The sequence below is a fragment of the Choloepus didactylus genome, chromosome 23, assembly GCF_015220235.1.
Source record: "Choloepus didactylus isolate mChoDid1 chromosome 23, mChoDid1.pri, whole genome shotgun sequence".
Classification (NCBI taxonomy): domain Eukaryota; kingdom Metazoa; phylum Chordata; class Mammalia; order Pilosa; family Megalonychidae; genus Choloepus; species Choloepus didactylus.
The window spans coordinates 21732587-21749843 of NC_051329.1; the positions used below are offsets into that span (position 1 = coordinate 21732587).

At 40.4% G+C, this 17257-nt stretch overlaps 1 protein-coding gene across 3 annotated transcripts in view; it reads right to left on the bottom strand.

Annotated features, from left to right (window-relative positions):
* Positions 1 to 656: 656 nt before the first annotated feature.
* WSCD2 (WSC domain containing 2) overlaps positions 657 to 17257 on the bottom strand; it is a 155697-nt gene continuing 139096 nt past the window's right edge. For all 3 annotated transcript variants that reach the window (XM_037816699.1, XM_037816697.1, XM_037816698.1), the window contains exon 9: positions 657 to 2677. In XM_037816699.1, the coding sequence (XP_037672627.1) occupies positions 2325 to 2677 (353 nt within the window). In that variant the 3' untranslated portion in view covers positions 657 to 2324. The remainder of the gene's footprint in view (positions 2678 to 17257) is intronic.

The window sequence follows — 17257 nt, forward strand, 5'->3', positions numbered from 1 at the left end:
TGCCGCACACATGTGGCACAGACACCACACTCGGGGACTCTGTCTCTCCCACAAACACACACACAGTCACACAGACACACAGACGTAAAGGGACACCTCCCACAGATAACCGCTTCCGTACCCGTGCACATCCCCAAGCAGGGACACTCGTGCCACACTCTAGTAATCTCTTCCTGCCCACCATTCTACCCCCGCCCCGCTCCATTAGCAAGGACGAAAGGTCCACAGAGAAGACACGCCCCCCGCAGGGACAGCTTCCCATGCACGAGGGCCGCACGCTGGCCACCTCCTCCTGTACACGTGCACGACTCCACACACGGGACCCACGCAGACACGGAAGAAAAATGACACACTCGTCACGCCGACTTGGGGGATCTGGTGTTTCAGACACAGAAAGGGAGCTGAGCTCGGAGATGGTTTCACACATGGAAGCACGTGGTTCCACGCAGGCACAGATCTCGGAGATCACACTGCCCCTTCTAGACACATTCTCTCTCTCTCTCTCTCTCTCTCTCTCTCTCTCTCTCTCTCTCTCTCTCTCTCTCACACACACACACACACACACACACACACACACACACACACACACACACACGCACACACACCGGAGGAGCACCCCATTGTGTTCTCGCCTTACACAACACTCTGGAGTGTGGTAGATTTAACAAAACTCCCGTTTAATGATGGTTTTGACCTGAGGACAGAGGCCTGTGGCCTGAGGCGACTGCCAGCGAAAGGTCGGGCCCAGGTCTTAGACCAAGCGTCTCCCGCAGAGGGCTGACCTCCCGGTGGAGGAGGCCGAGCTCTCTACTGCTTTGCTAAAGAAAGACTAGAAATTGGCCCCGGGGAAAGAAACATGGTACAAAATACATTCAGAGCCCCCTGGCTGGGCCCTGGGGTGGCCCAAATCCTCCAGGTGGGGGAGTCGGGGAAGGGACGCACAGGGCCGATCCCCAGGCCCTTCTCTCTGCACGGCCAGGTCCCAAGGGGCGGAATGTATCGGTCATATTCCTCTTAGAAAAATATATCTCTTTACACTAGCCTCCTCCATAGTCTCTCTGCTCTGCGGGAGGGAGCACATGCCTGCCTCCCGAGGCCGCTCCGGAAGGAGGAGCAGAGAGGCTGGGACCTATGGCTTTTGCATCTCTGTGGTGAGGGGTGGGGTGGGTGCCCAGGCGTGGGCTGGAGGTGAAGCCAGGGTTGGGGAAGAGCCTCGGGAATCCTTTGGTTTGAGTCTCAGCTTCAGGAGAGCAGCGTTTGTATGGAAATGACGAGCCGTCCCATCTACCCCTTCCTTAAAGGGGAGCTGGCCCAGTGGACCAGGGTCAAGGGGAGGCTGACGGTCTGGCCTGGGAACGTGATGGGGTCTCCTTTGGGCGTGGTTCCCCTCCTGTGGAGCACTCTGGATGTCTCACTTGGATAGCAGAGGATCCACTGGTGGGGTCAGAAGGGCAGTGTAATATCAACATGTTGGACCCCACAACGGTGAGATGTTACTGAGGCTCTCCCACTTACTCAGATTCTGCCCGTAACGTGACCATCCTGGGGCGTTAATTAGCCTGTTGGGGCCTGAGAAACCTCAGAAGTGAGATCAAGGACCCCAAGGACACCTCCTGGGCACAGAGGGGAGGAAAAGGGAAGGATTCTGGCCCTAACCAGATTGTCTCTCAGAAGCAGTACGACCTGGGGGTGGGCTCATGATCCCAGTGACCCCACATGGTGGTGCCACTTAGCCAACCATAAGCACCATTGCCCTCCACCCTCTTCAGAATGTCAAACACCCAAGGCCATGAAGAAACTTCCCAGCACTCTTTGTCCATGCTGGTGCTTTCTGTTGTGCAAGCTGGGGTCAACTGGTGATGAGGAGAAGGGAAGGCCATGGACGCTCAGCCCAGAAGGGAAGGGCTTCTAGGTTCCTCTTTGACAACAGCCTCTTTATCTCCTACATCAAGGTCCTCAACACCTGCTGTTGGCTCCCACCATGTCTCCCTGGCACCAGTAAGCCCTACTCCCCAGAAGGGGAACCCAGAGTGGAGGAAGAGGTGGGACAGGGACCTGGGGGACATAAAAGGGTCTGTGTGGCTGGAACTCCCCAAACCAGTTGCCCCACATCTCCAAGGGGGGCTATGGGTAGGGTGAGCGGATGCCTGGAAATTTCTTTCCTTGAGCCTCCTCTGTCATGCAGGAAACTCTTTATGGCAGGTAGCGGCCAAGGGTATTATCCCCAAACCAAAGAGAGGACAGATTGGTGGGTTCCCCAAGGGGCCGTGAGTCCCCAGGGCCTGCTCGGTCAGGACTCCCAGCCCCTGTCCCCTTCTGGCCCTTCATCTCGGATAGTAGTCATTGGGAACACCCGTGAGGTTCCTCCCTTTTAGGGCCGCGTCTACCATCTTGATGTAGGTGGAGATGGTCCTCTGCATGTCCGCTGTGTAGGGGTCGTACTCGAGCTTCCTGAGCCCTGAGCGCTTGAAGTTGCCGTCCTTCTGGCTCTCCACGCAGAGCAGCCGGTCCTCCCTGACGGCGACGCCCAGCAGGCTCACCATTCGGCCCAGCTGGACGAAGAGGTCCTGCTTCAGGTCCTCAAAGTGCACCACCAGCACCTTCTTGCCAAACTTCAGCCAGTCCAGCGTGTGAGTGGCCCACCACGGGGCGTAGTTCCTCACGAACTCGGGCCACTCTGCGGAGAGAAGAGGGAGGAGAGTCAGGGGAAGAGGGAGTCAGAAAGGGGAGGGGTTCCAAAAACTCAGGTCAAACTGTGCTGGTGGCCATGGCTGCTATTATTCCCAGTAATAACAACATAGTTAACTCCTTTTGGATCCCTAAACTCACCAGTTTCCCCCCACTTCAACTGTTCCTCTGATTTAGCCCTTCCTTTTCTCTGGGAATAAGACTACACTGTTTCATCCCCATTTAACAAGCAGGGAAACTGAGGCACAGAGAGGTTACGTAATTTGCTCGGGTCACACAGCTAATAAGTGGCAGAGCCAGGATCTGAACCCAGACAATCTGGCTTTAAAGTTCAGGTTTTTAACTACCAAGTTATCTTGCCTGTCTGTGTAGTAATGGTATCTACTCAGGGGATAATAGGGTCACTGTACAGAGTAAATGGAAAAAGCCTATAAAGTTCTTAACGGTGGGGTCCCCTGCCCAGTAAATGCTGTTCTGTTCTCACATCAGGGTCCTCCTCGGGCTGCACAGCTCCTCTCCGCCTCTCTGGGCTGCAGCCTCCCCAACAGACAGCTGCTCTCTCAGGGCAGGGTCTGAACTGGATTATTTATAGTATTTTAAAATTTCCTTATTAGAGAAGTTGTGGGTTTACAGAACAATCATGCCTAAAATACAGGATTCCCATATACCACCCTATTTTTAGCACCTTGCATAAGTGTGGAACGTTGGCTACAATTGATGAAAGCACATTTTTATAACTGCACTATTAACTAACGTCCATGGTTTGTTTAACTCAGGGTTCGCTGCGTAGTATTGTACCGTGGTATAGCGTCATCTGTATACATTTTGTTTCTGCCTTTCTTTACTTTTCTTTTAACATTTTTTATTGTGAAATATAACATATACCGAAAAATGATAACTTTCAAAATATAATTTAACAAGTAGTTATAGAGCAAATGTCACAGAACGTTAAGGGTTACACTTCCACAATTTTAGTTTCCTTCTACCTGTAATAATACCCTAGAGACTAAAAAAATATATTTAGATCAAGATTCAGTATTTGTAATGCTTTGTTAAATCCTACCTTGTCAGTGGCTACCCCTCTCTCTCTTTGATCACTGTCAGGGATATCTAAGTAGTGATGACCCTAACTTGTTCATATTGAAAAGGGGTGTTGACATTATAGGGAAGGGGGGTGCATGTGGTTGATATTCTTGAAAAGGCTGTCGCCTCTGGGTTTTGGGACTTACCTGACATAGGAACACTCTGGAGGATTTAAGTTTCTGAAAATTAAGCTTAGTGAGTTTAACTTTTACAGAGTCTCCGACAGGGACCTGGGTATTCTTTAGGATTTTCAGGGATACTGTTGGTTTGGGCTTGGCATACTGTGGCCATTTGCAATATCTAGCTGAAGCTTGCATAAGAGTAACTTCCAGGATAGCCTCTTGACTCTATTTGAAATACCTAAGCCACTGAAACCTGATTTTATTACCTTTCTTTTTCCCCTTTTGGTCAAGAAGGCATTCTCAATCCCACTACACTAGGGCCAGACTCACTCCTGGGAGTCATGTCCCAGATCACCAGGGAGACTCAAACCCTGGGAGTCATGTCCCACGTAGGGGGAGGGTAATGAACTTATTTGTAGAGAGAAGTCCACTTATGAGCAACAAAAGAGGTTCTCTGGAAGTGACTTTTAGGGCTGTGAAGGGGAGGCTAAGCCTACCTATAATTATTCCTAAGTTTCACCAGAGCAAGCCTCAAGATCAACAGCCTGACTTATTAAGTAAGGAGTTCCTAATTTCATGCAGAATATATTCTGTCCAAGATAAACAATCAATGTCTCACATTCTCTTCACTTAGTTGTACAATCATAGTCATTCTGAATTTTAAACAATGATCATAATCCAAAACACCCAAAAGCTCTTATCACGCCCAAATTATTTGTTCCTAGTATTGCATTAGTGTGGTACTAGTAAGGTATTCCTATTAAATTATGGTCCATTGTATGCAACAGGTAGATTTTCCCATATACCATTCTGTTGTTAACTCTCTACTAGTGTCATATGTCAGCAGTAGATCATGCAAGCACTTATATTTGTAGTGCTAATCTGTGGGATATATGCCTTTAAACAACACCTTTCAATCATGTTCACTTTTAATAAGACCCTGATATTTATAATCCTGTTAATGAACTATCATCACCCCTGTCCATTCTCGTATCTTTTTCAACCTCATTAACAGGTCTGTACATATTAGAGAATCATCCCCCCTTCTCTAGCTTCTGTCACTCTCAAGGACCCCTATCTTCTACTTTTAGACACTGATTTTACATTATTCAGGGAGTTCATATTATAACATATAATGCCTCTCCTTTTGTGTCTGACTTATTTCAGTCAGCATGATGTCCTCAAGGTTCAACCATGTTGTCACATGTTTCAAGGCCTCATTCCTTCTTGCTGCTGCATAGTATTCCATCGTATGTATATACCACATTTTGTTTATCCACTCGTCTGTTGAAGGACATTTGTATTGTTTCCATCTTTTGACAATTCTGAATAAAGCTTCCATGAACACTGGTGTGCAAATGTCTGTTCATGTCACTGCTTTCAGATATTCTGGGTATACACTGAGTAATGGAATTACTGGATTGTAGGGCAACTCAATATACAGTTTTCCTAGAAACCGCCAAACTGTCTTCCAAAGCAGCTATACCATTATACAGTCCCCTCAGTAATGGATAAGAGTTCCAATTTCTTCACATCTTTTCCAGCATTTGTGGTTTCCTGTTTCTTTAGTGGCAGCCATTCTTATTGGTGTGAGAGGATATCTCATTGTGGTCTTGATTTGCATTTCCCTAATAGCTAGTGAAGATGAACTTTTTTCATGTGTTTTTTTAGCCATTTGTATTTCCTCTTTAGAAAAACATCTTATAGTATCTTTTGCCCATTTTATAATTGGGCTGTTTGTACTACTGTCATTGAGTTGTAGGGTTTCTTTATACATGCTGGGTATCAGTTTCTTATCAGATATATGGTTTCCAAATATTTTCTCCCATTGAGTTGGCTGTCTCTTCACCTTTTGACAAAGTCTTTTGAGACACAGAAGCTTTTGATTTTGAGGAGTTCCCATTTATCTGTTTTTTCCTTCATTGCTTATGCTTTGGGTGTAAAGTCTAAAAAGCTACCTCCTATTACTAGGTTTTGAAGGTGTTTCCCTATATTATCTTCTAGGAGTTTTATGGTACTGTCTCTTATATTGAGGTCTTTGATCCACTTTAATTTTTTTATAGGGTGTGAGGTAGGGGTCCTCTTTCATTCTTTCGGATATGCATATCCAGTTCTCCCAGCTCCATTTGTTGAAGAGACTGTTCTGTCTCAGTTTGGTGGATTTTGGGGCCTTGTCAAAAATCAGTCGACCATTGATTTGGGGATTTATTTCTGAACTCTCTATTCCATTGATCAGTATATCTATCCCTGTGTAGTGCCATGCTGGTTTGACCACTGTGGCTTTACAGGAGGCTTTAAAGTTAGGCAGTGTAAGTCCTCCCACATTATTCTTCTTTTTTAGAATGTTTTTGGCAATTGAAGGCCCCTTTCACATCCAAATAAATTTGATAACTTTTCCAAGTCTGCAAAGTAGGTTCTTAGAATTTTGATTGGAATTGCATTGAATCTGTAGATCAGTTTGGGTAGAATTGACATTTTAACAATGTTTAGCCTTCCTATCCATGAACACAGATTATCTTTCCAACTATTTAGGTCCTCTTTGATTTCTTTTAGTAAAGTTTTGTAATTTTCTGTGTAGAGGTCTTTCACCTACTTGGTTAATTTATTCCTAGATACTTGATTCTTTTAGTTGCTATTGTGAATGATTTTTTTTTCTTGATTGCCTCTTCAGTAGGTCACTTCTAGTGTATAGGAACATTACTGACTTTTGCACATTAATCTTGTATCCTACCACTTCTCTGAATTTATTAGCTCAAGTAGCCTTGTCGATTTTGCAGGATTTTCCAAATACAGGATCATATCATCTGAAAATAATGAAAGTTTTACTTCTTCCTTTCCAATTTGGATGACTTTTATTTATTTTTTTTTTTTTGCCAATGCTGAATTGTAGTGGTGACACTGGGCATCCTTGTCTCATTCCGATCTTGGGGGGAAGGTTTTCAGTCCATCACTGTTAAGTACTATGCTGGCTATGGGTTTTTAATATATGCCCTTTATCATCTTGAGAAAGTTTCCTTCAGTTTCTACCTTTGGAAATGTTTTTATCAAAAAGGGATGCTGAATTTTGTTGAATGCTTTTTCAGAATCCATTGAGATGATCTTTTGATTTTTTCCCTTTTGATTTATTAATGTGTTGATGTATCATGTTGATTGATTTTCTTACGTTGAACAACTGTTGCATGCCTGAGATAAATCCCAGTTGGTACTGGTCTCTAATTCTTTTAATGTGCCTTTGAATTCGATTTGAAAGCATTTTGTTGAGAATTTTTGCATCTATATTCATTAGGGAGATTTGCCTATAATTTTTCATTCTCATAGAATCTTTATCTGGTTTTGGTATTAGAGTGATGTTAGCTTCATAAAACAAGTTAGGTAGTGTTCCTTTTTCTTCAAATCTTTGAATGAGTTTGAGCAGGAATGGTGTCAGTTCTTTTCGGAAAGTTTAGTAAAATCCCCCTGTGAAGCCATCTGGCCCTGGGCTTTTCTTTTAAGAAGATTTTTGATGACTGATTGGGTCTCTTTGCTTGTGATTGGTTTGTTGAGGTCCTCTATTTCTTCTTGGGTCAGTCTAGGTTTTTCATGTGTTTCCAGGAAATTGTCCATTTCCTCTAAGTTGTCTAGTTTGTTGGTGTACAGTTGTTCACAGAATCCTCTTAAAATTTTTTTTAGTTTCTTCAGAATCCATAGTAATGACCTCACCCCGCGCCCCCCCCCCCCATTTCTGATTTTATTGGGTCTTCTCTCTTTTTGACTTTGTCAGTCTAGCTAAGGGTTTTTCAATCTTGCTGATCTTAAAGAACCAACTTTTGGTATTATTTATTCTTTCTATTGTGTTTTTCTTTTCCAGATCATTTTATTTCCACTTTAATCTTTAGGTTCTCAATTTCCTTACTGGTCCTCTGTCTAGTTCTATCTATAGAAGAAAGTGGTGTATTGGGGTCTCCACTATTATTGTAGAAATATCTATTGCTTCCTCCAGTTATGCCAACGTTTGTCTCATGTACTTTGGAGCTCCCTGATTGGGTGCATAAACATTTATGGTTATTTCTTCTTGGTGAATTTTCCATTTTATTAACATATAGTGTCATTCTTTGTCAATTATGACATCTTTGCATTTGAAGTCTATTTTGTCTGATATTAGTGTAGCTACCCCTGCATTCTTTTGGCTGTAGCTTGTGTGGAATATTTGTTTCTATACTTTCACTTTCAATCTCTTTGTGTCCCTGGGTCTAAGATGACCCAGCCTATTGTAAACAGCCTATCTTGTAAACAGCCTATCTTGTAAACAGCCTATTGATGGGTTATACTTTTTAATCTATTCTACCAGTCTGTATCTTTTAATTGGGGAGTTTAATCCATTCACATCCAAGTTTACTATTGTAAAGGCATTTCTTGAACCAACCATCTTATCCTTTGTTTATTTGTCAGATCTATTTTTTCCCCTCTCTTTTTTCCCTTTAAGTTACCCTTACTAATACTCTTCAGTTCTGTGCTCTTCTCCAGACTTCTCTCTCCTTTCTTTGTTCTCAGCCAATAGAACTCCCTTTAGTTATTTCTTGCAGGGCAGGTCTCTTGATAACAAATTCTGTCAGCAGTTGTATGTCTGCAAAATTTTTAACTCTCCTTTACTTTTTTTTCAATTTTTTTTGTGTTCTTTATTGTGAAATATATATATATAAAAGTGGCAACTTTAAAGTACGATTTGCAAGTAGTTATAGAGCATATTTCAAAGAATGTTATGAGTTACAGTTCCACCATTTCAGTTATTTCCTTCTAGTTGTTCTCATACCCTAGAGACTAAAAAATAAAAAAAAATATTTATATAAAGATTCAGTATTCATAATCCTTTGTCAAATTCTATCTTGTCTGTTGCTATTCCTCCCTCTCATTTGATCACTGTCTCAATCTTCAACAATATCTGGGCAGCGACCACCCTAACTTGTTCATATTGAAAAGGGTGTGTTCCAGTTTGCTAATGCTGCCCTTTTGCAAAACACCAGAAACAGATTGGCTATTATAAAGAGGAGTTTATTTGGTTACCAAGTTACTGTCTTAAGGCCATAAAGTGTCCAAGGTAAGGTATCAATAAAGGGTACCTTCACTGGAGAAAGGTCATTGGCATCTGGAAAACCTCTGTTAGCTGGGAAGGCACATGGCTGGTGTCTCCTTGCTCCCAGGTTGCATTTCAAAATGGCATTCTCCAAAGTGTTGCTCTTGGGGTGTTTTGTCCTCTTAGCTGCAGCTGCTCTTCAAAATGTCACTCTCAGTTGCTCTCCAAAATGTCACTCTTAGCTGATCTGAGAACCTTCTGTCTTTGAATTCCTTTATACGACTCCAGTGATCCAATTAACACCCACCCTGAATGGGTGTGGTAACACCTCCATGGAAATTATCCAATCAAATGTTTCACTCACAGTTGATTGAGTCACATCTCCATGGAAACACTCAGTCAAAGAATTCCAATCTAATCAACACTAATACATTTGCCCCCACAAGACTGCATCAAAGAACATGGCGTTTTGGGGGTTATAATACATCCAAACAGGCACAGGGTGTAAACATTATGGGGAAGGGGGATGCATCTGGTTGATATTCTTGAAGAGGCTGTTGCCTCTGGATTTGGGGACTTATCTGGCATAGGAACAGTGGAGGACTTAAGTGTCTGAAGAATAAATTTAGTGAGTGAAAACTTATAGAGTCTCAGATAGGGACCTGGGTATTCTTTAGGGCTTTCAGGACTACTGTAGTTTTGGGCTTGGCATACTGTGGCCATTTGCAGTATCTAGGTGAAGCTTGCATAAGAGTAACCTCCAGGATAGCCTCTCAACACTCTATTTGAAATTTCTTAGCCACTGGAAATCTTTTTCTGTTACCTTTCTTTTCCCCCTTTTGGTCAAGAAGGCACTCTCAATCCCTCGATGACAGGGTTAGGCTCATTACTGGGAATTCTGTCACACACTGCCAGGTAGACTCACTCCCCTGGGTGTCATGTCCCATGTAAGAGGGGAGGGTAATGAACTTATTTGCAGAGTTGGGCTTAGAGAGAGAAAGACCACATGTGAGCAGCAAAAGTTCTCTGGAAGTGATAGGTACAACCATAGGTAGCCTTAGCCTCCCATCTACAGCCCTAAGTTTCACAAGAGCAAGCCACAAGAACCAGGGGCTTGACTTATTAAGTAGGGGGGTTCCTAATTTCACATAGCATATATTCTGTTCAAGATAAACAATCAGTGTCTTACATTATCTTCACTTAGTTGTGCAATTACCATCACTCTGAATTTTAAACAATTATCATAACCCCAAATACCTGAAAGCTCTTATCACCACCTAATTATTTATCCCTAGCATTAGTGTGGTACTAGTAAGATATTCACATTAAGTATAGTCCAGAGTATATAATAAGTAGTTTTTCCCATATACCACTCTGTTGTAAGCCCTTTGTACCAGTGTCATACCTTAGAAGTGGATCATGCAAGCACTTATTTATATTTGTAGTGCTAATTTGTGGGATACATACCTTTAAACAACCCCTTTCAATCATGTTTTGCCTTCAATAGGGCACTGATACTTATAATCCCATTAATGAACTATCATCACCCCTATCCATTCCCATATCTTGAAGTTCAACCTCGTTAACAGGCCTGTACATATTAGAGAATCATTCCGCCTTCTCTAGCTTCTGTCAATCTCGAGTCCCCTATATTCTACATTTTTAGACACTGATTTTACATTATTCAGGGAGCGCACATTAATCATAACATATAATGTCTCTCCTTTTGTGTCTGACTTATTTCACTCAGCATTATATCCTCAAGGTTCATTCATGTTGTCCCATGTCTCAGGGCCTCTTTCTTATTGCTGCATAGTATTCCATTGTATGTGTATACAGCATTTTGTTTATCCACTTATCTGTTGATGGACAATTGTATTGTTTCCATCTTTTCGCAATTCTGAATAATGCCACTATGAGCATCTGTGTGCCAGTGTCTGTTCATGTCATTGCTCTCAGATCTTCTGGTTGTGTACCAAGTAGTGGAATTGCTGGGTCTTAGGGTAACACAATATTTAGCTTTCTGAGGAAATAGCAAACTGTCTTCCACAGTGGCTGTCCTATTATACAATCCCCTCAGCAGTGGATAAGAGTTCCAATTTCTTCACATTCTCTCCAGCATTTGTAGTTTCCTGTTTGTTTAATGGCAGCCATTCTTACTGGTGTGAGATGATATCTCACTGTGGTTTTGATTTGCATCTCCCTAATAGCTACTGAAGATGAACTTTTTCTCATGTGTTTTTTTTAGCCATCTGAATTTCCTCTTTAGAAAAATGTCTTATATCTTTTGCCTATTTTATAATTGGGCTCTTTGTACTACTGTCGTTGAGTTGTAGGATTTCTATGTATATGCTAGATATCAGTCTCTTATCAGATATATGGTTTCCAAATATTTTCTCCCACTGAGTTGGCTGTCTCTCCACCTTTTTGGCAAAGTCCTTCGAGGCACAGCTTTCATTTTGAGGCGTTCCATTTATCAATTTTTTTACTTCCTTGCTTGTGTTTTTGGTGTAAGGTCTAAGAAGTGACCTCCTATTACTAAGTCTTGAAGTGTTATCCTATGTTATCTTCGAGGAGTTTCATTGTATTGTCTCTTATGTTTAGGTCTTTGATCCATTTTGAGTCAATTTTTGTAAAGGGTGTGAGGTAGGGGTCCACATTCATTCTTTTAGATATGGATATCTAATTCTCCCAGCCCCATTTGTTGAAGAGGCTATTCTGACCCAGTTCAGTGGATTTGGGGGCCTTATCAAAAATCAGTCAAACATAGATCTGGGGGTCTATTTCTGAACTCTTGATTATATTCCATTGATCAATATGTCTATCTTTGTGCCAGTACCATGCTGTTTGATCACTGTGGCTTTAAAGTCAGGCAATGTAAGTCCTCCTACTTCATTCTTCTTTTTAGAATGTTTTTGGCAATTTGAGGCCAAACAGAATTGACTTAGAGGTCTGCAAAGTAGGTTGGTATAATTTTGGTTGGAATTGCATTGAATTTGTAGATCAGTTTGGGTAGAACTGACATCTTAACAATGTTTGGCCTTCCTATCCATGAACACAGAGTATCTTTCCACCTATTTAGGTCCTCTTTGATTTTTTTAGTAACGTTTTATAATTTTCTGTGTAGAAGTGTTTTATGCCCTTGGTTAAGTTTATCCCTAGGTACTTGATTTTTTACTTGCTATTGCAAATGTGATTTTTTTCTTGAGTGTCTCGTCAGTTAGGTCATTTCTAGTGTATAGGAACATTACTGATTTTTGCACATTAATCTTGTGTCCTGCCATTTTGCTGAATTTGTTTATTAGCTCAAGTAGCTTTGTTGATTTCTCAAGATTTTCCAAATATAAGATCATATCATCTGCAAATAATGACAGTTTTACTTCTTCCTTTCCAATCTGGATGTTACAATAGTGGTGACATTGGGCATCCTTGGTCATTCCTGATCTTAGGGGGAAGGCTTTCAGCCCCTCACTGTTGAGTACTATGCTGGCTATGGGTTTTTCATATATGCCCTTTATCATATTGACGAAGTTTCCTTCAATTCCTACCTTTGGAAGTGGTTTTATTAAAGAGAGATGCTGAATTTTGTCAAATGATTTTTCAGCGTCTATTGAGATGATCATTTGATTTTTCTCTGTCGATTTGTTAATGTGTTGTCTTACATTGATTGATTTTCTTGTGTTGAACCACTGTTGCATGCCTGGAATGAAACCCACTTGGTACTGGTCTATAATTCTTTTAATGTGCCTTTGGAATCGATTTGCAAGTATTTTGTTGAGAATTTTTGCATCTATATTCATTCGGGAGATTTGCCTATAGTTTTTTCTTGTAGAATTTTTATCTGATTTTGGTATTAGAATGATGTTAGCTTCATAAAATGAGTTAAATAGTGTTCCTTTTTATTCAATTCTTTGAAAGAGTTTGAGCAGGAATGGTGTCAGTTCTTTTTTGAAAGTTTGGTAAAATTCCCCTGTGATGCCATCTGGCCCTGGGCTTTTCTTTGGAGGAAGATTTTTTTTTCATTTTTTAAAAAATTGTAGAATGTAACATATATACCTAAAAGTGACAACTTTCCAAGTGCAATTTAACAAGTAGAGAGCAAATTTCAAAGAATATTATAGGTTACAATACCAGTTTCAGTTATTTCCTTATTATGTAATGTAAAATATATACAAAAAGGTAACATCTTTCAAAATATTTAATAATTAGATATATAGGAAATTTCCAAAGTTATTATGAGTTATAGTACCATAGTTTGTTAGTACCATATTTTGTTATTTCCTTATTGTGAAATACAACATTTATACAAAAAGGTATAGCTTTTAAATTCCTATTTAACAAGGAGCTATAGAACAAATTTCAAAGGATGCTATGGGTTACAGTACCACCACTTCAATTCTTTCCTTCTAACTATTCTAACACCCTAGCAACTAAGAAAAAGAAAATTATATAAAGAGTCAGTATTGATAATTCTTTGTTAAATTCTGTCTGATCTGTTGCTACACCTTCCTCTAGTTCAATCACTTTCCCGATCTTCAGGGATGTCTAGGCAGTGACCACTCTAACCTATTCATGTTGAAAAGGGGTGTCAACTTTATGAGCAAAGGGGGCTCATCTAGTTGATGTTCTTGAAGAGGCTATTACCTTTGAATTTGGGGACTTAGCTGGCATAGAAGCACTCTGAAGGACCATGTCTCTGACGAATAAACTTACTGAGTGAAACCTTTATAGAGTCTCAGGGATCCGGGCCCTCTTTAAGGTTTTCAGAACTACTGTTGACTTGGGCCTATCATATTGCGGTCATTTGGCATATTTAGGTGAGGCTTGCACAGGAGTAACCTCCAGGACAACCTCCCGACTCTTTGAATTCTCTTAACCACTAAAACCTTATTTTGTTGCCTTTCTCTTCTCCCTTTTGGTCAAAAACATTCTCAATCCCTCAGTGCTAGGGTCAGGCTTGTTCCTGGAATCTGTGTCCCACATCGCCAGAAAGGCTCCTTCATCTTGGGGGGTCCAGTCCCATGTCAGGGGGAGGGTGATTAATCTATTTGCTGAGTTAGGCATAGAGAGAAAGTCCACATTTGAGTAACAAAAGAGGTTCTCTGGAGGTGACTCCTAGGCATAATCACAGGTAAGCTCAGCCTCCTCTCTACAGCCATTAGTTTCACCCAAGCAAGCCTCAGTATTGAAGGCCTGACTTATAAAGTAGGGGTTCCCAAGTTCACATAGCATATGTTTTATCCACAATAATCCATACATATCTCACATTATCATCACTTAGTTGTACAGTCCTCATCTCCCCATTTTAAACAATTTTAATGACCCAAAACATCTTGTAGCTCTTGTCAGCCCTTAATTATTTGTCCCTAGTATTTGTGTAATACTAGTGCGGTATTCCTATTAATTATAGTCCCTAGTATGCAATATGTAGATTTTTCACATACACCCTTCTGTTGTCAATTCTCTGTGCTAGTGTCACCCCTTAGAATTACATCATGCCAGCTCCTGTCTATACATGTGATGCTGATCTGTGGAAAACATGCCTTTAAACAACCCCTTTCATTCCTATTTGCCTTCAATATAGCTTTGATACTTACAATCCCATTATCAATTGTCACCCTTATCCATTCCCATAGCTTTGAATTCACCATCATTATCATATCTGAATATATTAGACTATCATTCCCCCTCACTAGCTATTATCACTAGTTCCCCAGTTTTCTTATAAGACGTTGATTTTATATTGTTCAGATAGTTCAAAGAAGTGGTAACATACAATATCTCTCCTTTTGTGTCTGACTTATTTCACTCAGCATTATTTCTTCAAGGGTCACCTATGTTGCCATATGTTTCAGGACCCTGTTGCTTCTTACTGCTGCATAGTATTCCATCATGTGTATATATCACATTTGTTTATCTGCTCGTCTGTTGAAGGATACTTGGATTGTTTCCATCTCTTGGCAATTGTGAACAATGCTGCTATGAATACCAGTGTACAAATGTCTGTTTGCATCATTGCTTTCAAATTTTTTGGGTATATACCATCAAAGTGCCTTCCACAGCAGCTGTACCATTACATATTCCCACCAGCAATGAATAAGAGTTCCAATTTTCTACATCCTCTCCGGCATTTGTAGTTTCCTGTTTTTTTGATGACAGCCATTTTTATTGGTGTGAGATGATATCTCATTGTGGTCTTGATTTGCATCTCCCTAATAGCTAGTGAAGATGAACATTTTTTTCATGTGTTTTTTAGCCATTTGGTTTCCTCTTCAGAGAAATGTCTTTTCATATCTTTTGCCCATTTTATAATTGGACTGTTTGTACTACTGTCGTTGAGTTGTAAGATTTCTTTATATATGCAAGATATTAGTCTCTTATCAGATACATGTGTTTCCAAATATTTTCTTCCATTATGTTGGCTGCCTCTTCACCTTTTTGACGAAGTCCTTTGAGGTACAGAAGCTTTTGATTTTCAGGAGTTCCCATTTATCTATTTTTCTCTTTCATTGCTTGTGCTTTAAGTGTAAGGGTGAAGAAGCAACCTCCTAATACTAGGTCTTGAAGATGTTTCCCTACATTATCTTCTAGGAGTTTTATGGTACTGTCACTTATATTGAGGTCTTTGATTCACTTTGTGTTAATTTTGTATAGGGTGTGAGGTAGGAGTCCTCTTTCATCCATTTTGTTATGGCTATCCAGTTCTCCCAGCCCCATTTGTTGAAGAGACTGTTCTGTCCCAGTTCAGTGGATTTGGGGGCCTTATCAAAAATCAGATGACCATATATCTGGGGGTCTATTTCCAAACTCTCGATTCAATTTCATTGATCAATATATCTATCTTTATGCCAATATTGCGGTGTTTTGAGCACTGTTGCTTTATAGTAGGCTTCAAATCTGGAAGTGTAAGTCCCCTACTTCATTATTTTAGGAAGTTTTTGGCAATTCCAGGCTCCTTTCCCTTCCAAATAAATTTGATGACTAACTTTTTCCAAGTCTGCAAATAAAGTTGTTGGAATTTGGATTGGGATTGCATTGAATCTGTAGATCAGTTTGGGGAGAATTGACATTTTAACATTTAGTCTTCCTATCCATGAGCATGGAATATTTTTCCACCTACTTAGGTCCTTTTTTATTTCTTTTAGTAAAATTTTGTAATTTTCTGTGTAGAGGTCTTTTACCTACTTGGTTTAGTTTATTTCTAGATACTTGATTTTTTAAGTTGCTATTGTGAATAGAATTTTATTTTTGATTGCCTCTTCAGTTAGATCATTACTAGTGTATATGAACAATACTGACTTATGTGCATTAATTTTTGTATCCAGCCACTCTACTGAATTTGCTAGAGTAGCTTTGTGGTCAAATTCTCAGCATTTTTCAAATACACGATCATATCATCTGCAAATGGTGACAGTTTAACTTCTTCCTGTCCAATATGGATACCTTTTATATCTTTATCTTGGTGAACTGCTCTGGCTAGAACTTCTAGCACAATGCTGAATAGTAGTGGTGACAGTGGGCATTCTTGTCTCATTCCCAATCTTAGGGGGAGGCTTTCAGCCTGTCACTGTTGAGTATCATGCTGGCTGTGGGTTTTTCATATATGCCCTTTATCATGTTGAGGAAGGTTCCTTCAATTCCTACCTTTATCAAAAAGTGTTTTTATCAAAAAGAGATGTTGAATTTTATCAAATGCTTTTGCAGCATCTATTGAGATGATCATTTGATTTTTCCCTTTTGATTTGTTAATGTGTTGAATTACATTGGTTCACTTTCTTATGTTGAACCACCCTTGCATTCCAGGAATGAACGCCTCCTGGTCATGGTGTATAATTCTTTTAACGTGCCTTTGCATTCTATTTGCAAGTATCTTGCTTAGGATTTCTACATCTATATTCATTAGGGTGACTGGACTATAGTTTTCCTTTTTTGTAGTATCTTTATCTGGTTTGGGTATTAGAGTGATATTAGCTTCATAAAATGAGTTAGGTAGTGTTCCATTTTCTTCAATGTTTTGAAAGAGTTTTAGCAGGAATGGTGTCAGTTCTTTTTGGAAAGTTTGGTAAAATTTTCCTATGAAGCCATCTGGCCCTGGACTTTTATTTGAAGGTTGTAGGAAGATTTTTGGTAACTGATTGGGTCTCTTTACTTATGATTGGTTTGTTGAGATCTTCTGTTTCTTCATGGGTCAGTCTAGGTTGTTCTGTGTTTCCAGGAAATTGGCATACAGTCGTTCATAGTATCCTCTTAAGATATTTTTAGTTTCTTTGGAATCCATAGTAATGATCCCTCCTCTCATTTCTGATTTTATTTG